Source organism: Triturus cristatus, chromosome 10 (assembly GCF_964204655.1).
Source record: "Triturus cristatus chromosome 10, aTriCri1.1, whole genome shotgun sequence".
In the NCBI taxonomy this organism is placed as follows: Eukaryota; Metazoa; Chordata; class Amphibia; order Caudata; family Salamandridae; genus Triturus; species Triturus cristatus.
The window spans coordinates 554,508,887-554,527,903 of NC_140593.1; the positions used below are offsets into that span (position 1 = coordinate 554,508,887).

The following is a 19,017-nucleotide window of genomic DNA, read 5'->3' on the forward strand; positions in this document are numbered from 1 at the left end:
CCAGGTCTGTACTCTATGTCCATTTGGTAGTGTTGTAGTTGTATTGCCCATCTTTCGATCCTGGGCAGGGGATGTGGAACGGTGCCTCTGAATAGCGGAAGTAGTGATTGGTGGTCTGTTACAACTTTGAAAGAATATGAAAATGGTTACAGGCCCCCTTGACGGCTAGTGCCTCTTGTTCAATTTGGGAGTAACGAGCTTCGGTTGGTGTTAGCGCTTTGCTTGTGAAGGCCAACGGAACCCAATTCCCTGGCTCCACTTCTTGAGCAAGGAGGGCCCCTAGCCCCACGGGGCTGGCGTCCACTACTACTTCCGTGCGTCGTGCCGTGTTAAAGTAGGCCATGGTGATTTTGCTCAACAGGGTCGACTTGACTTTTTGGAATGCTTCTTCCTCTTCTCTCCCCCATTCCCACCCTGCGTCCTTCTTGGTGAGGGCTGTCAACGGTTCAGCTACTGTGGCTAGGTTTGGTATGAACCGTCCACAGTATGTGGCCATGCCCAGAAATCTCCAAACTTCTGATGCTGTCTTAGGTGCTTGTGCTTGCTGAATGGCTTGCGACTTCCTGGGGTCTACCTGTACTCCATCTTTGCTGAACACGTAGCCAAAGAATTCAATGGACCTTTGGAAGAATTGGCATTTGTCCCGGTGGAGCGTTACACCATGGTCCACTAAACGTTGCAGAGTGGCTCTAAGCTGACGATGGTGATCTTCGAGTGTTGCTAGGTGAATAAGTATATTGTCACTGACGTTGACTCCCTGAAACCCTGATGGCATTTTGAAAGATTTCTGCTGCCGAAGTCATGCCAAAATGTAATCTTTTATAGCGGCGTAGCCCAGGTGAGTCAAGAAGGTCGTAATGTACCTACTTTCCTCCGCCAGTTTCAGCTGGTGGTATCTTGCATTGAGTTCGAGTTTAGAAAACCAGCGGGATCTGTTTAAATCCGCCAGTATGTCGTCAACCGTTGGGGTAAGGTGTCTCTCCCGCTTTATTTGGCATGCGCATGTCAATGCAGAGACGTATCTTCCCTGGCTGTTTCGGTTTCTCGGCTATGACCATGGGCGACACCCATGGCGTCTGCCCCGTGACCTTTTCGATCACTCCCTGCTGCTCTAGATTTCGCAGTTCTTGCTCGACGAGTGTCCTGAGATGAAAAGGTATACGACAGTGTCGCAGGGCAATTGGCTTTACTGCTTTGTCAATGTGCATCTTCACGGGGTCTCGTTGCATACATCCGAGGCCTTTGAAGAGCTGTGGGAATAGCTCGAGTATATCGTCCACCTGTAGGGTCTTGACCGCGTTGGCAAATTTCACTAGCCCCAGATCTTCTGCTGTGTGACTGCTCACTAAGATGTCTGCTTCTTGGTCTATGACGTGGAACGTCGTGGTGACCTCGTGAGTGTCTGACTTGACTTGCACCATCATCTTCCCTTTAAGGGGTAGTGGCTTCTGACTTCCATACGTCATTTTTACGTTCGATGGGATTAATGTCGGTCTCGGCTTTAGCTGTTTATACTGCTGGCAACCCATCACATTTACAGGCGCCCCTGTGTCAATTAGAGCCGTTACTGGTGTTCCTGCAATTTTTATGGCGCTCGTCGGTTGGGGCCTCCATCTTCTCTTCAGGTCACTTGCAAAGGATATCATGTAAGCTTCTGCTTCATCTTCTGTGGACGAGTCCTCTAGGTATTGCCTCCGACTAGCTGGGATTCTCGCCCCTTTAGGCTTGTCCGCTTCCTCGAGTGACAGTTGTCGTACTGACATCGACGGTGGACGTCTTCCTCGAGCTCCTCTGCTTCGGGCTCCTCCTCTACAGACGCTTGCATAGTGATTGGGGATACCGCATTTAGAGCACGTCTGACCTTGAGCAGGGCATTCTTCGGGTGGATGTTCTCCGTTACCGCAGTAGCCACAACATGACCCACGTGGGTTTCTGTTCACCCATCGTCCTCAGGTGCCTCTGACTGGGGTTCGTATTGCATCTGCTCGTTCAGTCTTTGTTACTGGCTTTTCTGCTTGCTGGGCAAGCGCGGCGTCCATCACGGTAGCCCTGGCATCAGACAGTTTGTGCGACCTTGCTAGGATAAGGATGTCTTCCAGGGTGATTCCTGGTTGTCGCAGTATAAGGGTCCGAAGATGTTTGTTGTGGCACCCTTGGATCGCTTGGGCTCATACTTCCTTGTTCTGGTCGTCGTCTGTGCATGTACTGGCCAATTCTCGCAGCCGAGCGTGAAAAGCGGCCATGGTCTCGCCCTCTCTCTGACGTGCTTCACGGAGTTTGAAACGCTCGTAATCCGGGTTAAGTTGTGGGTCAAAATGGGCATTTAACGTCCTGACAGCTATATCGTAGTCAGTGGGAGTGGCGGTGTCTGGAAGGTGTGCAAACAGTTTGTATATTTCCTCCCCACCAAAAGGAAGCAGCAGCGATCTTTTCACCGAGACATTTGTCTCACGAGTGGCGGTAAAGTAGTTGTTGAGCCTTCCAATCCAAATTTTCCACCTCTGAGATGCTGTCGCCGAATCAATGAGCTCGCTGAACAGAGGCAGCGCTGTGATTTGCGCGTGTTGCGACGTCGGCTGCGCGATTGGCTGTGCAGGAGGCGCATTTTGTTGGGCCGTGGGCACGGCTGCCACCGCGGGACCTGACATGGTGATGCCTCGGTAGTGTGGGCGCAACAGGACCTTCCACTGGGGTTGACCGCTGCTCCTGTAACGCTAGGTGAGGCGTGTGGGGTTGAACAGGCTTCCTCTGGGCCCCTCCTTCACATAAACTGGGATCGCGCTGGAAAACTGCAGCAGATTAGGATGGTGACCCCCTCACAGGCCTGGGAGTATGATCAAATGAATGCCTGCCTCTGTGGTTGCCCAGGATGCAGTCTCTTCCATGCAAGCTGGTAAAGTTTTTTTTTTTTAAAGTTTTTTTTCCAGGGATGGTTGGGCAAAGAGTTCAAGGCCAAATGCTGCAGGCTACAGTTGCCCAGTCACAGTAGGATTGAATAATGAGCTGCACGCAGTACCTTTATCAGACAGCAGGTGGCAAGCGCTTCTCAATGCCGATCATGAGACTCAGGCTGTCGGGCAAGCCGGTGCGCGCACACGTGCGATGTTGAGGCAGAGCGGTAGGCGCTCCGGGGACACCAGCGGGCTGCTCTTGATCTGGGCTGCCCTTGATCTGCAGCTGGTGACACTCAGGGCAGCGCCGCAGAGGTCAGACACGGCTGGCCTTCTTCACCGCAAGCATGCGGCTGCACTACCGGATGTAGCGGGACTCCAGCAGCCCTCCGCTTGGACGACAGCGCCCAGATGACGGAGTCGGTCGGTGGCACACGACGATAGGCAGCACGCGATGGCCACAGTGCCCATCCTCGTCGCCAGTGTAGTGTTCTTGTTGTGGCAACGCCTGATTTGCGGCCTGGTGCTACGAAGACACAAATCACAGACACTCACACTGGTAGCCTAGTATGGGCCGGAAGTCCCGTGCGACCTCCGCCCGTTTATTTATGCTCTCTGGCCACGCCTGGCCAGAGAGTGTTGCAAAGTAAAGGTGCTCTTCCGTGCAATGGGGCAGTGGAGTGGGATAACAACTAGACAACTACAGCGATTACAGCTCATTGCTGACAATTTCAGATTTCCATGGATCGTCCTGTTACGAGCAAGGAGGACAGATATTCTATTTCTTTCAATTTAGTTTTGTGTCCTTGATTTTAGGAGACAGTTTTATGTTCTTTATGGAATTTTATACACAAGCATTTATATACCAAGGAGTGCCTGTGATTAAATACGCTGGGAGAGGACCCGGACGGCGAGGCTCCATCACACTCAGGACTGGGTAACTTGAGAGCGGTGCTCCCAACTTGTCATCTGACGAGAAACACAAGGGCGTCCCTTAAACCCACACGCTGCCACTGGAGCCCTTCAAAACTTGAGCAGTTGGAGGCAATAAAGACACATTCTAGCTCGCAAAAGGACCCTCAATTAAACAGGTCTGTTGCTTTCCAAAAGGCAGGGGGCAATAAGGTGATTAGTAGAAGAGCAGCCACGCTGGGTACTAACCTAGTGCGCCCCTGTAACTAAATATTCAGGTCTTTTCCCAGAAGGCAAACTCTGTTCTGAGGCCAAACCTTACCTGCATCTTATCCTGGGCACAGTTCTGCGGTCACTGCCTGTCTCCCTCCCACCGCTGCCATTCAAATGCGGCCGCTATGTGGAGGGGGACTACGTTTACCAGCACCCTCAGCGGCGGAACCGGAAGCCACCTCCCGCAATATCGCGCCAGGAGGCATTCAAATTCCAGCAGAGCCACCGCCTCGCGGGTCCGCGCGCGGGACTGCGCCGGGCTACGCCCGGGCAAAGGGCGGGCCCTCTGAGGCCCTCAGAGGTCAACATTGGTTGGGCGGGCCACCCCTCTAAGTTGCCAGCAAGGGGAGCCCTGAAATATTCATAATGGGGAAACGAAACACAAGTACTACCTTACAGGCATCTGAGGGACCTTCTGTTCTCCCGCCTTCATTTGAAAGTATGTTGGAAACTGCTTTCAATATGGTTACTAATGAAATTGCCAATACTGAGAGGAGAATGTCAATGGACCGTAGAAGTTTACACTCAGAACCCCAGCAAACGAGCCCAAATAACGTTTTGCCGCTTTCCCCTGTGGTCACAGTTATGAAACCCAATCCATCGGTCAATCCGATGGTAATGCTACCTGGGGGTAGTAGTCCTACTATTATTATTGACTCACAGCCTTACCCTGTTGCACATGCTGCTATCCCTCCCCTGACCCCGAGCAACAAGATTGTTGGAGAGAAAAGGAAAAGAGGCCCTTCGAAACTAATAGTTAATAAGAGGAAACAACCCTCTCGTAACAAGAGCCAACCGACCCCCCAGAGTATGTGGACTAGAGGGAAGCAACAACCGCAAGGGGGTGGCAGCGATATTAATGAGTCTCTGCAACTCGTTGAGGGGCTCCCAGTCACAACTCCCCCTAAAGAAGGACATAACTCTGCCTGCACACAGACTGAACCTGTAACTGAAAGTGTTACTCAAAAAAAGCTAAATGGGAATTTTATTGAGACTATAGTTGACACAATATTTAAACAAATGGAAAGTCAAATGATCAAACAGTTTAATATCATTTTTAAAAGATTAGATAGATTGGAAAACCTGGTAAAAAAGGAAGACGCTAAAAGGAAAGGAGTGATTAGCCTTGACCTAATGAGGGGAGATTGCCTATTGAAAGATGTGGAAGCTGTCAGCAAGGGCTTTTTGGGTGGCAGGCCTAACACCACCAGTAGTACACCAACATCTAACATCGCACCCAGGGGTGACCCTGTAGGGAAAACCCAATTTGCCATGACATCGCAGCACACTCCGGTTGTAGCAGCCGAACTGCCTTGCCCCACTAGTGTGGTCGCTGGTACATCAAAGGGCGGACCCACCTTGGTCATCACGAAGCCGGGGGCACCCACTAATGTTGGCTCAGACAAGGGCCAAGCTGCTGCTACTAGGCCCACAAAACATCCGGCCCTTCATTTGCCCCCTGATGCCTGCCCATATGTTTTAATCTTAGCGGGCGTACCACCGCTTAAGGAGGGACAAGGTGAGTCCTGGGTCCAGTTGAATAACAAGTGCATTGACTGGTTGACCAAACATAAAGGGGTAGGTCCTAACATCTCGAGTGAAATCTTGTCAGTCCGCCGGGTAAGTTGGGGTGGTCCCTTATTTAAGAACATCACAGGAGACTGTATTGTAATTAATTTCAGACACCCCACTACAGTTAAATTTATTCTTAGTAGTAACAACATTTATCCTAGCCCTTCAACTGTTGTAACTCCATTGCCATTGGGTTACTTCTATAGGCCCCCTCAGAGACTATTTAGCCCAGCTCCACCACCCTATCCATTGCATAATAGATTCAGTGTATTATCTGAGCTGGGCACCTTGGACTGACCACCAGCTATTCTCCCAGATATAGCAGTTAGCGATCACTTGAATAGAACTGGTCCCGTGGGTGAATCGTCAACTTGCTCCACTACAATGGTGTCTAATGGCATTAGAGCGCCAGCGTCGCCATTCCATCTTAAAATAACCGCCCATACCACCGCCACCCCTATACTGTCCGTTAATTTGACAATCCTGAGCTGGAACATTGCCGGTCTCAACGCGAAAATGAAAATTAGGGACTGGACAGACTGGGTTATTAATTTTGATATTTTAATGTTCCAAGAAACTTGGTGCACTAGTTCTTTGCTTTACGAGGGTTATAGCCGTTACAACCAAATTGTACCCATCCCGGATATGGATCGACCTAGCGGCGGACTATCTATTTGGGTTAAGATCAGGGCAGGAGATAAAATTGAATCCTTGCAAACTAACGATATGAATTTCCAGGCTTTGATTTATACTAGCAGGATAAAGTTATGCTTAATTAATTTTCATAACAATGATTTTACAACTCATCCCAATACAAATTTCATAAGATTGTTTGATTTAATTGATGAAATTGTAGATGGTCAAAAGTATGGTAAACTTGATGGTATTTGTTTAGGAGGCGATTTTAATGCACATATCTATCTTAGAACCCCTCCTTGTAAAAGAGGTGAAGAATTGCTCAATCACCTAGCCACACAGGATTTAGTCAATGTTATGGAGAAGGCAAACACCGCCGTGAATAAAGGACCTGTGGCCACCTATGTCGGGCGTGTGAGTTCAACAACAATAGACTATGTATTTATATCTACCCTGCTCGTGGACCTTTTACTAGAGGCCGTGGTCGTTAGTACCATATACAGTGACCACTACCCAATCTTAACCAGTTTTAAATCCATCAAAAAACAGGGGAATCGTAGAGAAATTGGGGCAAAAAACTTAGCAGCATCAACAGACAAACTTAGGGTGGTCTGGAAGGGGATAGACAATAAGGGGGTTCTAGCTCGCACCATTAAGATGTACCCTTTATTAGTGTCTGTTTATCTACCGATAGTTCTGGACATGGCATTGTTGAGGCCTTTACAGGGTTGTGTAAGGCCATAAAAAAGGAGATCTCTAAACCAGCCCCAGCCAATATTAATAAAAATCCAAGGTGGTTTGACACCTCATGTTCCAAAGCAAACCGGGAACTAAGGGCTGCCCTTACAGTTGAACCACGGGACCAGTCTCTGGTGAGGAGACTGAGGTCAAATTATAAGCGCACTGTAAAAATAAGATTTGAAGAGCTACTAAAAGACCACTGGGAATCTCTTGTGCGCACAGCAGCACTGAGAGATGCCGCCGGGTTCTGGAGCGAGGTTAAGAACTTGAGATCAATTGGATCTAATATCACCCCCATAAATTGCACTATAGCAGGGGACGTGTGGGTGGACCATTTTTCAAATATCTATGCTGCACCGCACCCTTCCATGGAAACCTCTCAGCCTTTTACGGCACTGAATATTTCTATAATGGAGGTGGAAGATGCCATTTCACAAAGTGCGGGGAACAAAGCACCTGGACCCGATGGACTATCCATCGACCAAATAAAATCAGAGCCTGACTTTTGGTCACCTTTACTGTGTAACATCTTTAATAACTTATCTCATACCCCACTCCCAAGAACCTGGTCCAATAGCATCATCGTGCCAATTTTAAAAAAAGGCAATAGACTCGACCCCGGCTGTTATCGACCAATATCTTTAATAGATAACACCCTGAAGATTCTAGGTAGGGTTATCTTTAACAAGATCAGAATCTGGGCAGAGGAAAATATGATCTTACACCCGTGCCAGCTAGGCTTTAGAAGTAACGTAGGGACCGTGGAGCAATGCCTAAATTTAAACTTATTATTGGCCAAATACACCATAGCAAAAAAATCGCCATTGTATTTAGGGTTTATGGATTTAAGTTCTGCTTTTGATATTGTTAATCTTTCCCGCTTATGGTTAGTTCTGTTGAATTATGGTTTAGACGAATCTCTGGTTTATTTTTTGGCCCACCTACACAGTGACCTGAAAGCCCGCGTTCGAATAAATAATGATGGTGAAGTCTCTGGTGACATTTTAGTTGGCAGGGGGGTCAGACAGGGATGCGTCTTGGCCCCCCTGCTTTTTATTTTGTACATAAATGAATTAAGCAATTCTTTGTGTAATTTAACCAGCGATGTCCCGCACATTAATGGTAAACCACTCCCCGTACTCCTTTATGCGGTTGATGCGGTCCTTATGGGCCGCACACCCAATGCACTGCGTACTTTAATATCAGGTTTCGTTTCATATATGGCCGACCTTGGCTTATGTACTAATTTTAATAAATCCTATATAATGTCCTGTGGCCCAAAGAAACATAGAATCCGTCATATCATATCAGGGAACAATGTTTTAAAAAGCACCTGCACTTTTCCCTATTTGGGCCTGTTGTTCTCCGATTCTGGATCCTGGCAGCCTCATGTTGCCTGGGGGAGGAACAAATTGGGCAAAGCTATCAACTCCATAATTACCCTCCGCCAACCCAAACATGCTGAGGTTATTTCACCATTGTTACAAATTTACAAAACTCAATGCTTACCGACAGGAAGCTTTGGTGCAGAGGTGTGGGGATATTCGAACTGCACTAATATACAGATCGAAGAGAATAGATTTTGTAGGAAGGTTTTGGGGGGGGTCATCTCAGCCCCATCTTACGTCTGCCACAGGGAATTGAATCTCCCCTTTATAGAGGTCTTTATAAGATCTAGACCCGCCCTGTTTTGGCTGAAAATATGGCGGAACCCTGCTGCCTCTTTGACCCGTGACATTATCTCTGATTGCTTAAAATGCGAGCGGGCTAATTATATACCCTGACTCAGGGCAGTCGAGAAAAGCTTAGTAAGCGTGGAGAAGGGGCACTTATTTTTATCACCCCAAACTATTGATTGCACGCATAAGAATTTAGTAAAAAGGGCGTTGTATGACCTGTACCGCAAAGATAGGGAAAAGACCGAGCATGTAAAGCCGGCAATTATAAGGTACAGCCCCTTCTGGAACCATGTGGTAGGCCCTACAACATGCCCCAGGGTTACCTGCGAAAAAAACTGGGCAAATGGAATAGGAGTTTGTTGTTTCGGTTCAGGGATGGGAGCATTAAAAATTTACTTTGCTTCCCTTTAGGCTTTAACAAAAATTTGGAAAACTTAAGCTGTCCCAGTAACCTAGGTGGCAAACAAAGCCTGTTACATTTTACGTTTTTTTGTGTGTTTTTTACGTAAAATACACCAAACACTACCTAATTCTGTATTTTAGAAAGAACGCTCTGATGGATTTTAACCTAGCATTTAGGGATTTATTGATGCTAAGCTCTGATGATGTAATCCTCAGAGTCAGTTGTTTCCTTCAACTCTCCGTTCGATCTCGAGCAACAATGAACACGGTCTGATAAGTTTGCATCATTTTTGCATAGTTTGCACATTGAATATTTGCAATAGTGGTTGCTTCTTTGCACATGTCATAGCTAATTAGCTGCGCATTGTTTTAATTGTTGCTTATTTCAGTCTAAATCATATTGCACATTTATTGTAAAATTGTTGTTACTGTCATGATATCTGTATTCTATGAAATGCTTACATTATAAGATTAACTAAGCCGTTTTTTATTAGCTTTTAAATGTTATCTTATTGTTTTTATTGGACGACTGTTATGACTATATGTACTTTTATGGATGTTTTTTTTTATATCCGAATAAAGATCTTTGACTTGACTTGAGGTCTGGTATGCTGGTGGTTTTGACATAATCTTGCAGCAGAACAATAGGCGAAAAGAATAAAATGGTCTTTGTAAGAGAGACGCATTTTAAAACAAACATTGCTACATCCGTGTTTTTGCATACAAATAAAAAATATCCTGGTTTTATCTTACCATGGTTCATGGAGGACCTTCAAATAACCTGCAGTCACTGTAACACCACTTTACTGCAGGAGTAACAAGATTTATAACCAGATAAAAACTGGCTGGTTCCCAGGGTTCCTCATTTTCCAACTAGCATGTTAGTTCTGCTTAGAAAACATGACATGAGTACTGGTGATGTCTGGAACTGAACTAACGTTGAATCCACCGTCTTGGAGGAGGATGACTCGCCAAACCTATTACAGGTTAAAACAAGGTCTGAAAAGTATAAAGAACATCATGACCATCGTGTCTCTGCCATTCCTGGCGAAGCTGCATGTTAAAGCTGCAGGCGCTTTCAAACTGCAAATCAAATGCTTGCACAAAAGGGGTCTCTTGTGGCTGTTAGCGTCCGCACCTTGGGTAGAAAGCTACCGCCGAGGACTCTATCTAACATGCATAACCTGCCACACAATGTAGTTCCTCATAAGAAAGCTCATGTCAGGCCAGGCCTCTGACTAAATATCAAAGACTGGATACGATCATTACGACAATGTTTTCCTCCAGTTTTATCATGTCACGTACCCGTCATGCTCCAAAGCAGGGCCGGTTCTAGGAGTTGTGGGTCCCTGAGCCAAAAGGGAATGTGCGTAGCCCCTATAATTGAGATAAGTGACACAGCTCAGGAAGCTGCTTTGTGCAGACTCCTCCTGGGCCGCAGCTTCTCCTACTAGCCTCCTACAAGCACCACTTTTACAGCTCATATCGGGCTGAAGGTGTGAATTGCTTGAGAGCTGAAAGTTAAAACTGTGGGAGAGCTAAAATGCTGGACAAGAGGAAGTGTCTCCCTCTCCTAGGCCTCCCGACATCTGTGAGAGGCGCGCGTGGGGGGGAGTTGGGGGGAGAGGGACCCACCCATGAACCCTAATTGCAAGGAGACACCTTTCTTTCAGTTGGATTGGCCGGGAAACAAAAGGACACCACCGATGCAGGGCCCCATGCTGATGGGCTGAGTGTGAGGCCCTGGGCAGTTGTCCACACTGCCCATGCCCAGCGCTGGCCTTGCTCCAAAGGATGCCCTGTCTCGTACATCATTTTTCACAAAGCTTGAAAGACCCCAGGTGAGGCCTTTCTGATCCCTGCCAGCACTTGCAGTCCGAGTACCTTAAGCCAGGGGGACAGGAGCAGCTCCCTGCTACACAGGAGTTCATTTGCATACTAGTTAGGCTTCCCAGTCCTGCCACTAACCATCTGACAGTCTGTAGTTAACTTTGTTGGCGGCTTCCATAAAATATCCTTGTTGCAATAGGAACAACATTGCCCACCAACTGCAGTAGGAAGGAACACTGCAACCAAAAATCTACAGTTTCTTTAAAGGTCAGCGGTACTAACGGAAGCCACTATCAAGCTGTTGCTGCCGGCATGGCTCGCGGGTGGGGGGTGGGAAGCGTTGCACGAGAGGAGAGGGTAATTAAAAAAAAAAAGAATATTAAAGTTACCTTTACCTCAAGTCCTGCGTCACGTCTCCTCTCTCTGCTCCTTACAGAAAGCAGGCAGCCTCCCTCTCCTCCCCAAAGTCAATCAGAACGCTGCAATAGCAGCATTGTCATTGGCTAGGGCGCCTACCCCACAGACGTCTATGGCAAGGCCATTTTCTCTATGCAGGCTGCATGAGCGAAAAAGCAGTGTGTGTATGACTGGTTTGGTCGACCCTGGGGCCGACCAAACAGCCAGCGCCCACAGCAGTGGGCTAGCCACTCCTCCCCTGCCTGGAGCAGAAACGCCCAACCAAACCCTGCCTTCTGCTTTCTCGCAGTGCGAGAAGCAGAAACATAAAATGGTATTTAAAATACCATCTTATGTTTCTGCTTCTAGCACTGTGAGAAAGCACTGGGGCGACGCACCTCTGCCCACGTGGAGAAGCCACCCCGGGTATCAATCAATCAAATAGGATTTATAGAGCGCGGCTAATCACCTGTGAGAGTATCCAGGCGCTGACACTTCATTTACAAAACGTTCTTTACTTCAACACTTACTCCATCTCATTCGCTTTGATCATTACTCCCTCTTTCCCCCTTTCTGCTTCGACCCTTCCACAATTTAACTCCCCCCCCCCCCCCCCCCCACCCCACCTTAATTTCCCTTTCTATTTTCATGTGCTTGAATAACTGATGTGGCAGGAAGGCACTGTACAAGAGAGTACAATAAGTGATTAACTGAATACAATAAAATTGTTTTAACAGGGACTCGCCTGAACGGAGGGATTCTCAGAAACTGGGCCTGTGCACAGCTGAGAAGTTACTGAAAGAGTTTCACCCCCGCACAACACAAGGACAGGAACAACTTAAAGTGCTCCATACCTACTGCATGATGGCCACCAAGGACAAAGCTCTTGTGGAGTCTGCCCTTAACTCTTTTACAGAGATAGCCACAGCTGAGGTAGGGGTCAGTCACTGCCAGCGGCAGCTGGTGGACTAGGAAAGTGGTAAGGCCGAATACTTGTCTCGAATTCCAGTGAGCGCAGATTTTGTGGGGTTTCTCCCCCCAACTGGGTAAAGTTTGAAAAAATAGCGTCTAATAGTGCATTTTAAACCACCATTTTTACTTAAACTTGCTACAGAGTCCGAGGGCGTTTATGAAAAATTCCTGTGCTTTCATCGTGTGCCAATTAAGCCCAATGCTTAAAACAAGATGACCCCAGTTTTTCAAAATGGTTCCCCCCCCATATGTTAAGAATTACCTTCAGTACACCATTGTCAGCATCTTGTCATTCGTCCCATGCATATTGCATGGGCCACCCATTATGCCAAGAATTATGTGCAATATGCCAGTGCCAGAATGTAGCTATGTATGCTTTCTCATACCATGGATGACCCAAGGATCAAAAATTACCTCCAGTATGACACAGGCAGCATTTTCTTATGGTTTGCCCTCCCTTCCATATGCCATAGTTAACAGCAAGAGTTACCCCAATATACCATTGTTTTGCCATAGGTGACCTAAATACCAAGAATTGCCTCCCGTACGCCAGGACTTATTATGCGATGTGTAGACACAGATGCAAAGACTAGTGTCATGAAGTGAAGTCCATGACACAATATTTGTCAGAGTTCATTAGAACAGGACATGCACCATCACATTTCCAGTCAGATGAGCAGCTGTCAGTCTGCAGTGGAAATTTGAGGATGACAGTTGGGAACAGGGAACATTCCAAGGGGAGGAGAAGGGAAGGGGGTGAGGGTGGGGGTGGGGGGGGGGGGGGGGGTTCGAAAGGCAAATACCATCCGATGATTACAACACATTACCTCCAGTATGCCAGAGCCTGAATTTTGTCACGGGTGCACTCCCTTCCCCAAGTATGACCTCTGTATGCCAGTGCCACTGCTGGCTTAATGTATTCAGTACCTCACACCCACATGACACTGAACCATCATCCAAGGTTTCTACATCAGTAAAAACGTGTTTGAAGGACTTAGAGTAGAATGCAGCTGGAGAGCTAAGCACAGCTTGTCAGTGAAAAGGCAGCTAAGGAAGCCCTAATTTATATGTAGGGAGTTAATGGCTCTCCCAAGTTTGTCATTGAAGTGACTCAATAAAGATGGTGTGACATATCTGTCAAATAGCCCCATGTTATGAGGGTGAATGTCAACCAATCAAGATATTTCAGCCAACAAAGCTAAATATGCCGGGGTATCCGGTTTCACGGTTCCTCTACTATGTCCCTACAAGTTTGAGCCATGAAAATAGGACTGGTTAAAAGTCCCTTTCATAATGTGAACAGTTGACCTCTGTGAAGTTTTCATTGGTAAGGCACACTGGGCTGTAGCGGTGCTTAATGTGTGAAAAACTTGATTGCCTGTGTCCTTGCCAGGAGGCCACCGTATCTCCCACTACCCCTTGTCTTTGCCAGCATTGCCAATGACCGCAACTACTAACCATCACACTGCTACAAGTGTGACTATTCCGTTTTTTCGAGGTCCCCAAAGCTATAAGAATGGCTTGGGTGGTCGGTATTAATTGTTTTTCATGTATATGGAATTCATTAACAACTGTTTTTTGCTCCTCTATAAATTACAGAAACAGCACCACCATGTGGCAGGTGTCATAAATGCCGGTGTTGGCAATTAAGTGCCTGTGCCGAGCACCGGAAACCACTGGCTCGAATTGAGCACTGGACTGTAGCATCTCTACCTCGCTTTGCATCTTCGTTTTTGCTATATTGACATGTACATTAGATATAGCCAGTGCTAGGTTTAAATGGCCTAAATAGCATTTTTCTAATTTCTTTATGGCAAAGGACTTGAACTAATCAACGGGGCTCCTTCAGCTGCTAACGTGGCTTGGAGGCAATATTCCTCTATGTGCAGCAATAAATGTGCTTCATACTCTGCAGCTAAGGCTGTGTGCACTGAAGACACGCAGCAACTGAATTAGCAAGCATGTGCAGTGTACAAACTACCAAAATCAGTGGCATAGGAAGGAAGCCATGGGCCTTAATTCAAGCTAGAAATTAATGACCCCCCCCCCACCTCTGGGTGGTATTGAAAGACAACCATTACTGTGGTGCAGGGGACTCCTTGCACTCATGGGTGCCACTGCATCTTGTGCACTAATCATTCTACCTATAATTCCACTTTATTTGCTATCTTATCTTCATGCCACTCTTATCTCCTCCTTGCACCCTGTCCTCTTCAACTTGATCTCTGTGCTTTTTGTTCTCTCCTTCCTTGCTTTTTTTATTCTCTTCCTGCTCCGCTTTACGCTCCCCACTTTTCTTTCTCTATTTCTGCTCCGCTCCATCTCTCCCTCATTCTTTCTCCTCTCTTCAATCTAAGTTTTACTTTCTGGAGTTCCCAAGGCGCCTCTCGCTTGGAGACCCTTTTCGTCTTGAGTGGAGCTCAGGGCTCTTGTACGCCTTTCCGCTCATACTACTCATACCAAGTTATCAAGAAGATCAGGAACGACCAGGCTCAACTCATCCTTGTGGCTCCGGACTAGGTTTAGAGAGTTTGGTATCCCGAGCAGCCGCGGTGCGTCCATTGGGGCGTAGGGGCGTAGCCCCACCAGCCCTGGACCCGCGTTAAAGAATTTCAATTAAAATAAATCAAGTTTTAATAAATATTACTTACCATTTTACACGGCGCCGCTGCGCCGGGCAGCACCCGACTTTATCGGGAGTGTGCAGGGGGGGGGGGGGGGGGCGGGCCGGGCTGGCTGGTGTCTGTGTTTAAAAAAATACGTTTTTATCCCCGCATGTATGCTCCGGGCAGCAACTTGCCCGAGCATGCGCACCCAGGCTGGCCCCATTAGCTAGTAGGGGGGGGGGGGGTGCAGGACCTGCTGGCGGCAGCGCTGGCAGCAAAAGGGCCGACAGGGCGAGGAGTCACTGTGCCCTCCAAGCCAATCCTGGTGCTGCATGCAGCGCCACTGCGCCAGGATTGGCCGGTCACCGCAGGGGCGGGCAATTGGATGCCGAGAGCGTGACGACGTAAGTAACGGTCGGGTTCACTAACTTGAACTTCACTCTGTCTCGACTGACTGACTCGTGCGTGCGCGTCGCTGCCTGAGCCCAGCCTCGTGGTCGTGAGGGACGGTGTGTGTGCGCAGGACCTTCATTAGTTCCCCTATAGACAGGTAAGATTATTCTCTCTCACCCTACACACTGACCTCTGTCTTCGTCTCTCTCCACTTTCTCTCGTTCTCTCTGCTAAGTTACCATCCATGTTGCCCCATCTCGCACTCTGTCTTTAACATTTCTTGTTTCTTTACATATCTATGTATCTCTATTTCTCGTGTCTGTGTTTTACGCTTGTCTCTCCGCTGTTGAAAATGTTGTAGCTTCAGGAGCATCTCATTCTCTTGTTGTGACATTTTCTTTTGCCCCCCAGGCAGCAAATCACTCTGGTCTCCCCCCCCCCCCCCCCCCCCCCTCATAATCTATTTCCCATTTTCTGGTTTTCCAGCGCGGCGAGTTCATGCAAATGTCAAGAGCGCAATGGAAATATATATGACTCCACTCCATCCAACAAACTAAAGGAAAATACTTGTCATTTTCAACACCAAACGCTCAAGCTTTCGAAAACGAGACACCTGTTGCATTGCAAATGCTTGCTTAGTTTGGTCCAGCAATAAACTTCCTTCTCACACTTGGGTGGCAGCACACGAAGCTTTCAGCTCTCATGCCGCCGGGCTAGCCGAAGCCATAGGCAGGGGCGGTGGGTGAGATTTCATAGGTGCAGAAACCTTTCCAAACCACCGCTGCGGCGGCGGCCGACTGTCCCGCTCTGCCTGATCATGACTCGTGCGTGCGCCATTCAAGCTTCTTTTGGGTATAAACCGGGATCACAAATTGCACCGCTGTACACGTGGGCTGTGCCCAGCAGGCTACTGAGGAAAAACGTTCAAACAGATAGCATTTCTAGTTTTTAAAGTTAGAATAGTAAATAACGCAGGGGTCTCAAACCTTTTCTGTAACCAGAGCTTCTTATGTTCAATAAAAGTTTTCCCGAGCTACTAATGTTGTTGGCCTTGTAATAGCAACGACATGAGACAAGATGATATAGGTGGTGGCCACGCTATTCAACATTACTGACAGCTCAGTGCATAAGGCACTGGCAGGGTTGCCAGCAATAACTTTAAAAAGTCTGTCAATTTGGAATCTTTTTACATAGGAAGTGCTTAACAGCTGTAGCTGAAATGCTTATGGCACTAAGGTAACAGTATTATTAATATGTCTCCCCAATGCTACATGTTTTATCACTTGACTTTAAAAGTATTTTTGAAATCCAACCATTTTTCTCCAAAAATCTTATGACTTGAGCTCTGAAAATAATTTTTTTTTCTCGAATAAACACTTTTTCGATTTAGTAGAGTACGCTTTCCCCCCCGGAAAGCTACTCAAAAGGAGCTGGAGAGCTACTGGTAGGACAAGCCTGAAATAACGCTATAGTCCAAAATGTTTCAGGAAGACACCAGGTTATATTTTGATTGGTGTTTGGCCTTGCGTATTGCTATTCCCGAAGAGGAAAGATAAATTAATATCAAAAAAATTGTGCCAGCAGTGTGTTTGTCTTTTACTGTGACAAGCACGCGTGTGGCGCACGCACGCACCGCTCCCGGGCTTGCTGGAGTTATAGCTTCTGACATAATTCCAGCCGCTTCATGTAGATTTACAGAAAGGTAGCAAAGTCAGACCCTTGCAAGAATTCAAATGCTGACATAAAATGGGCCCTGACATAACCAGAGAGGCTATTTTCAAAGCACTGAATCATTAGAATGCTTAAATAATTTGTGATCACGCTGGGGGGCACCAAAATGTGCAAGTGGGATTTATACAGAACATGGAGACTTTTGACGCATTTGTGTTTTAAACAAGGATTCCACACTCAGTTGCCCAATCCACTCCCCCTCTTTACCCATTTTTATTCTTCCATCTTTCTGTATCCTTTCATCTCTCTTGCTCACTATGTCTTCCATCTCCTCTTTATCCCCTCCATGCCTTCCTTCTTTCTAGCTCATCTTCCTTAACCTCTCTTCCACCCTGCTTTCGCCTCCTTTTTTTCATTCTCCTTCACCCAATGTTTAGTCGCTCACTTGCACCCTATACTTTTTACTCTCTTCTAACTCAAATTCCCACTCTCTCTTTCTATATCATTTCTCTTTCTCCCTCCTTTTAGCTCTTCCTCATCTCTTATTTTAACATTTTTAGGTCTCGCTTGAACGATCTATTGTGCACAAAACCAATGCTTACAGAGGGCTTTGAATCGACTTATTTCTCATGATTGTATGACTTTCTTGCCTCTTTTGCGTGTTTCTTACTCAATGGCTTTCATTCCTTTTCTTGTGTTTGCCCATCCTCTTGAGCATAACTGTTTTACAGTGTTTCTGACTGGATGAGCTGCATCCTTCCACTGTTTCTATTCAGGGAACAACTTAAAAAAATGTTTTTTTAAATCACCCCATGGAAGTGCATGTGTTTTCTTGTTGCCTTTTCCGTGTGCTGCTTTCCCCTCACATCCCCACCCTGCACTCTCTGTGTTGTTGCCCCAAGCATGTCCATTTTTTGCTCTACCCCACTCTGTCCTCCACAGACTTTTAAATGTTCTTCCCACCTCTCCCTAGCTCCGACGTTGTTTGTCTCCCTCACCATTTAAAAAAAATATAATAATTTGTTTTCGAAGGGCCCCGGAGCTTTAATTTGCTACTGAGCTGCTCCTTTCTCTGTAATGCATTTGCACACACTTTAAAATATACAGTAAATTAAAAGTAAAGAAAACAAGCATTGGGATAGCCAATAGGTTTTGCCTTTGGGACCTTATAAGTGTTTAGTTATCCAGCACAATATCCTTGGTGCAACAACATCAAGTGTTGCATGGCTAAATACTTAAAAGGTCCCAAAGGCGAGACCTATTAGCTATGCCAATGCTTGTTTTATAAGCCACCAGCTATGTATAGATCGAATACACAGAGTCTGAGCCATTTTGCAAATAGACATTTGGTTTCTACTTCTAGGCCAGCCAATAGTATTCTACCTACAGGTTGGCCCCTCTGTAGAACATGGATACTTGTGACTGACTTTCTACTTCACTTATCCAAGTCCATCCACCCAATAATTTGATGAGCAAAGGTTTAAACGCACCAATTGATGTAAATAATTTGGGTGGGCTGCATGGATCAGATTTTTACCTGCAAGGCATCCATAACCCGCACCGCGTCATATATGCTACCATCAAGGGGTGTATTTGCCCCCGGGGGCTCAAATTGACACTTCACTTCTCTCATGGAATATAGGAGGCCATAATAATAAAAAAGGCAGCTCGGAATGGCACAGGGAGTTGCGGAATTCCGAATGTATTTGCCTCCAGCACCTCCCTCGAGCTCGGGTAGATCCAAAGGTGCTTTACTGACACTTATAGCTCACACTTGAGAAGGACACTTTCCTGAACACTTCGCCACATTCTCATATTTTAGTGGCCAATGGGCGGAAGAGGCCGATTTAATGTTGATAAACTTCTATAATAAATACTTTGCTAAACCTACAGCAGTGGTTGATGAGTTTGGGAGAATTGGTGAGGATTTGCTCTCTCTCTACCCCAGACCTATATTTATTGTCTGGGCGGGAGATTTCAATACACACCTTTGAAGCAGGACTGATCCGCGTATATGTGGGGTCATTGACCTCACTGGGAATC

At 46.8% G+C, this 19,017-nt stretch overlaps 1 protein-coding gene across 1 annotated transcript in view; it reads left to right on the forward strand.

Moving 5' to 3' along the window:
- Positions 1 to 19,017, forward strand: part of LOC146789712 (tetratricopeptide repeat protein 21B-like) — a 459,544-nt gene that overhangs the window by 306,270 nt on the left and 134,257 nt on the right. The window contains exon 20 of the mRNA XM_085631181.1: positions 12,070 to 12,265. Coding sequence (XP_085487307.1) covers positions 12,070 to 12,265 — 196 coding nt within the window. The remainder of the gene's footprint in view (positions 1 to 12,069; positions 12,266 to 19,017) is intronic.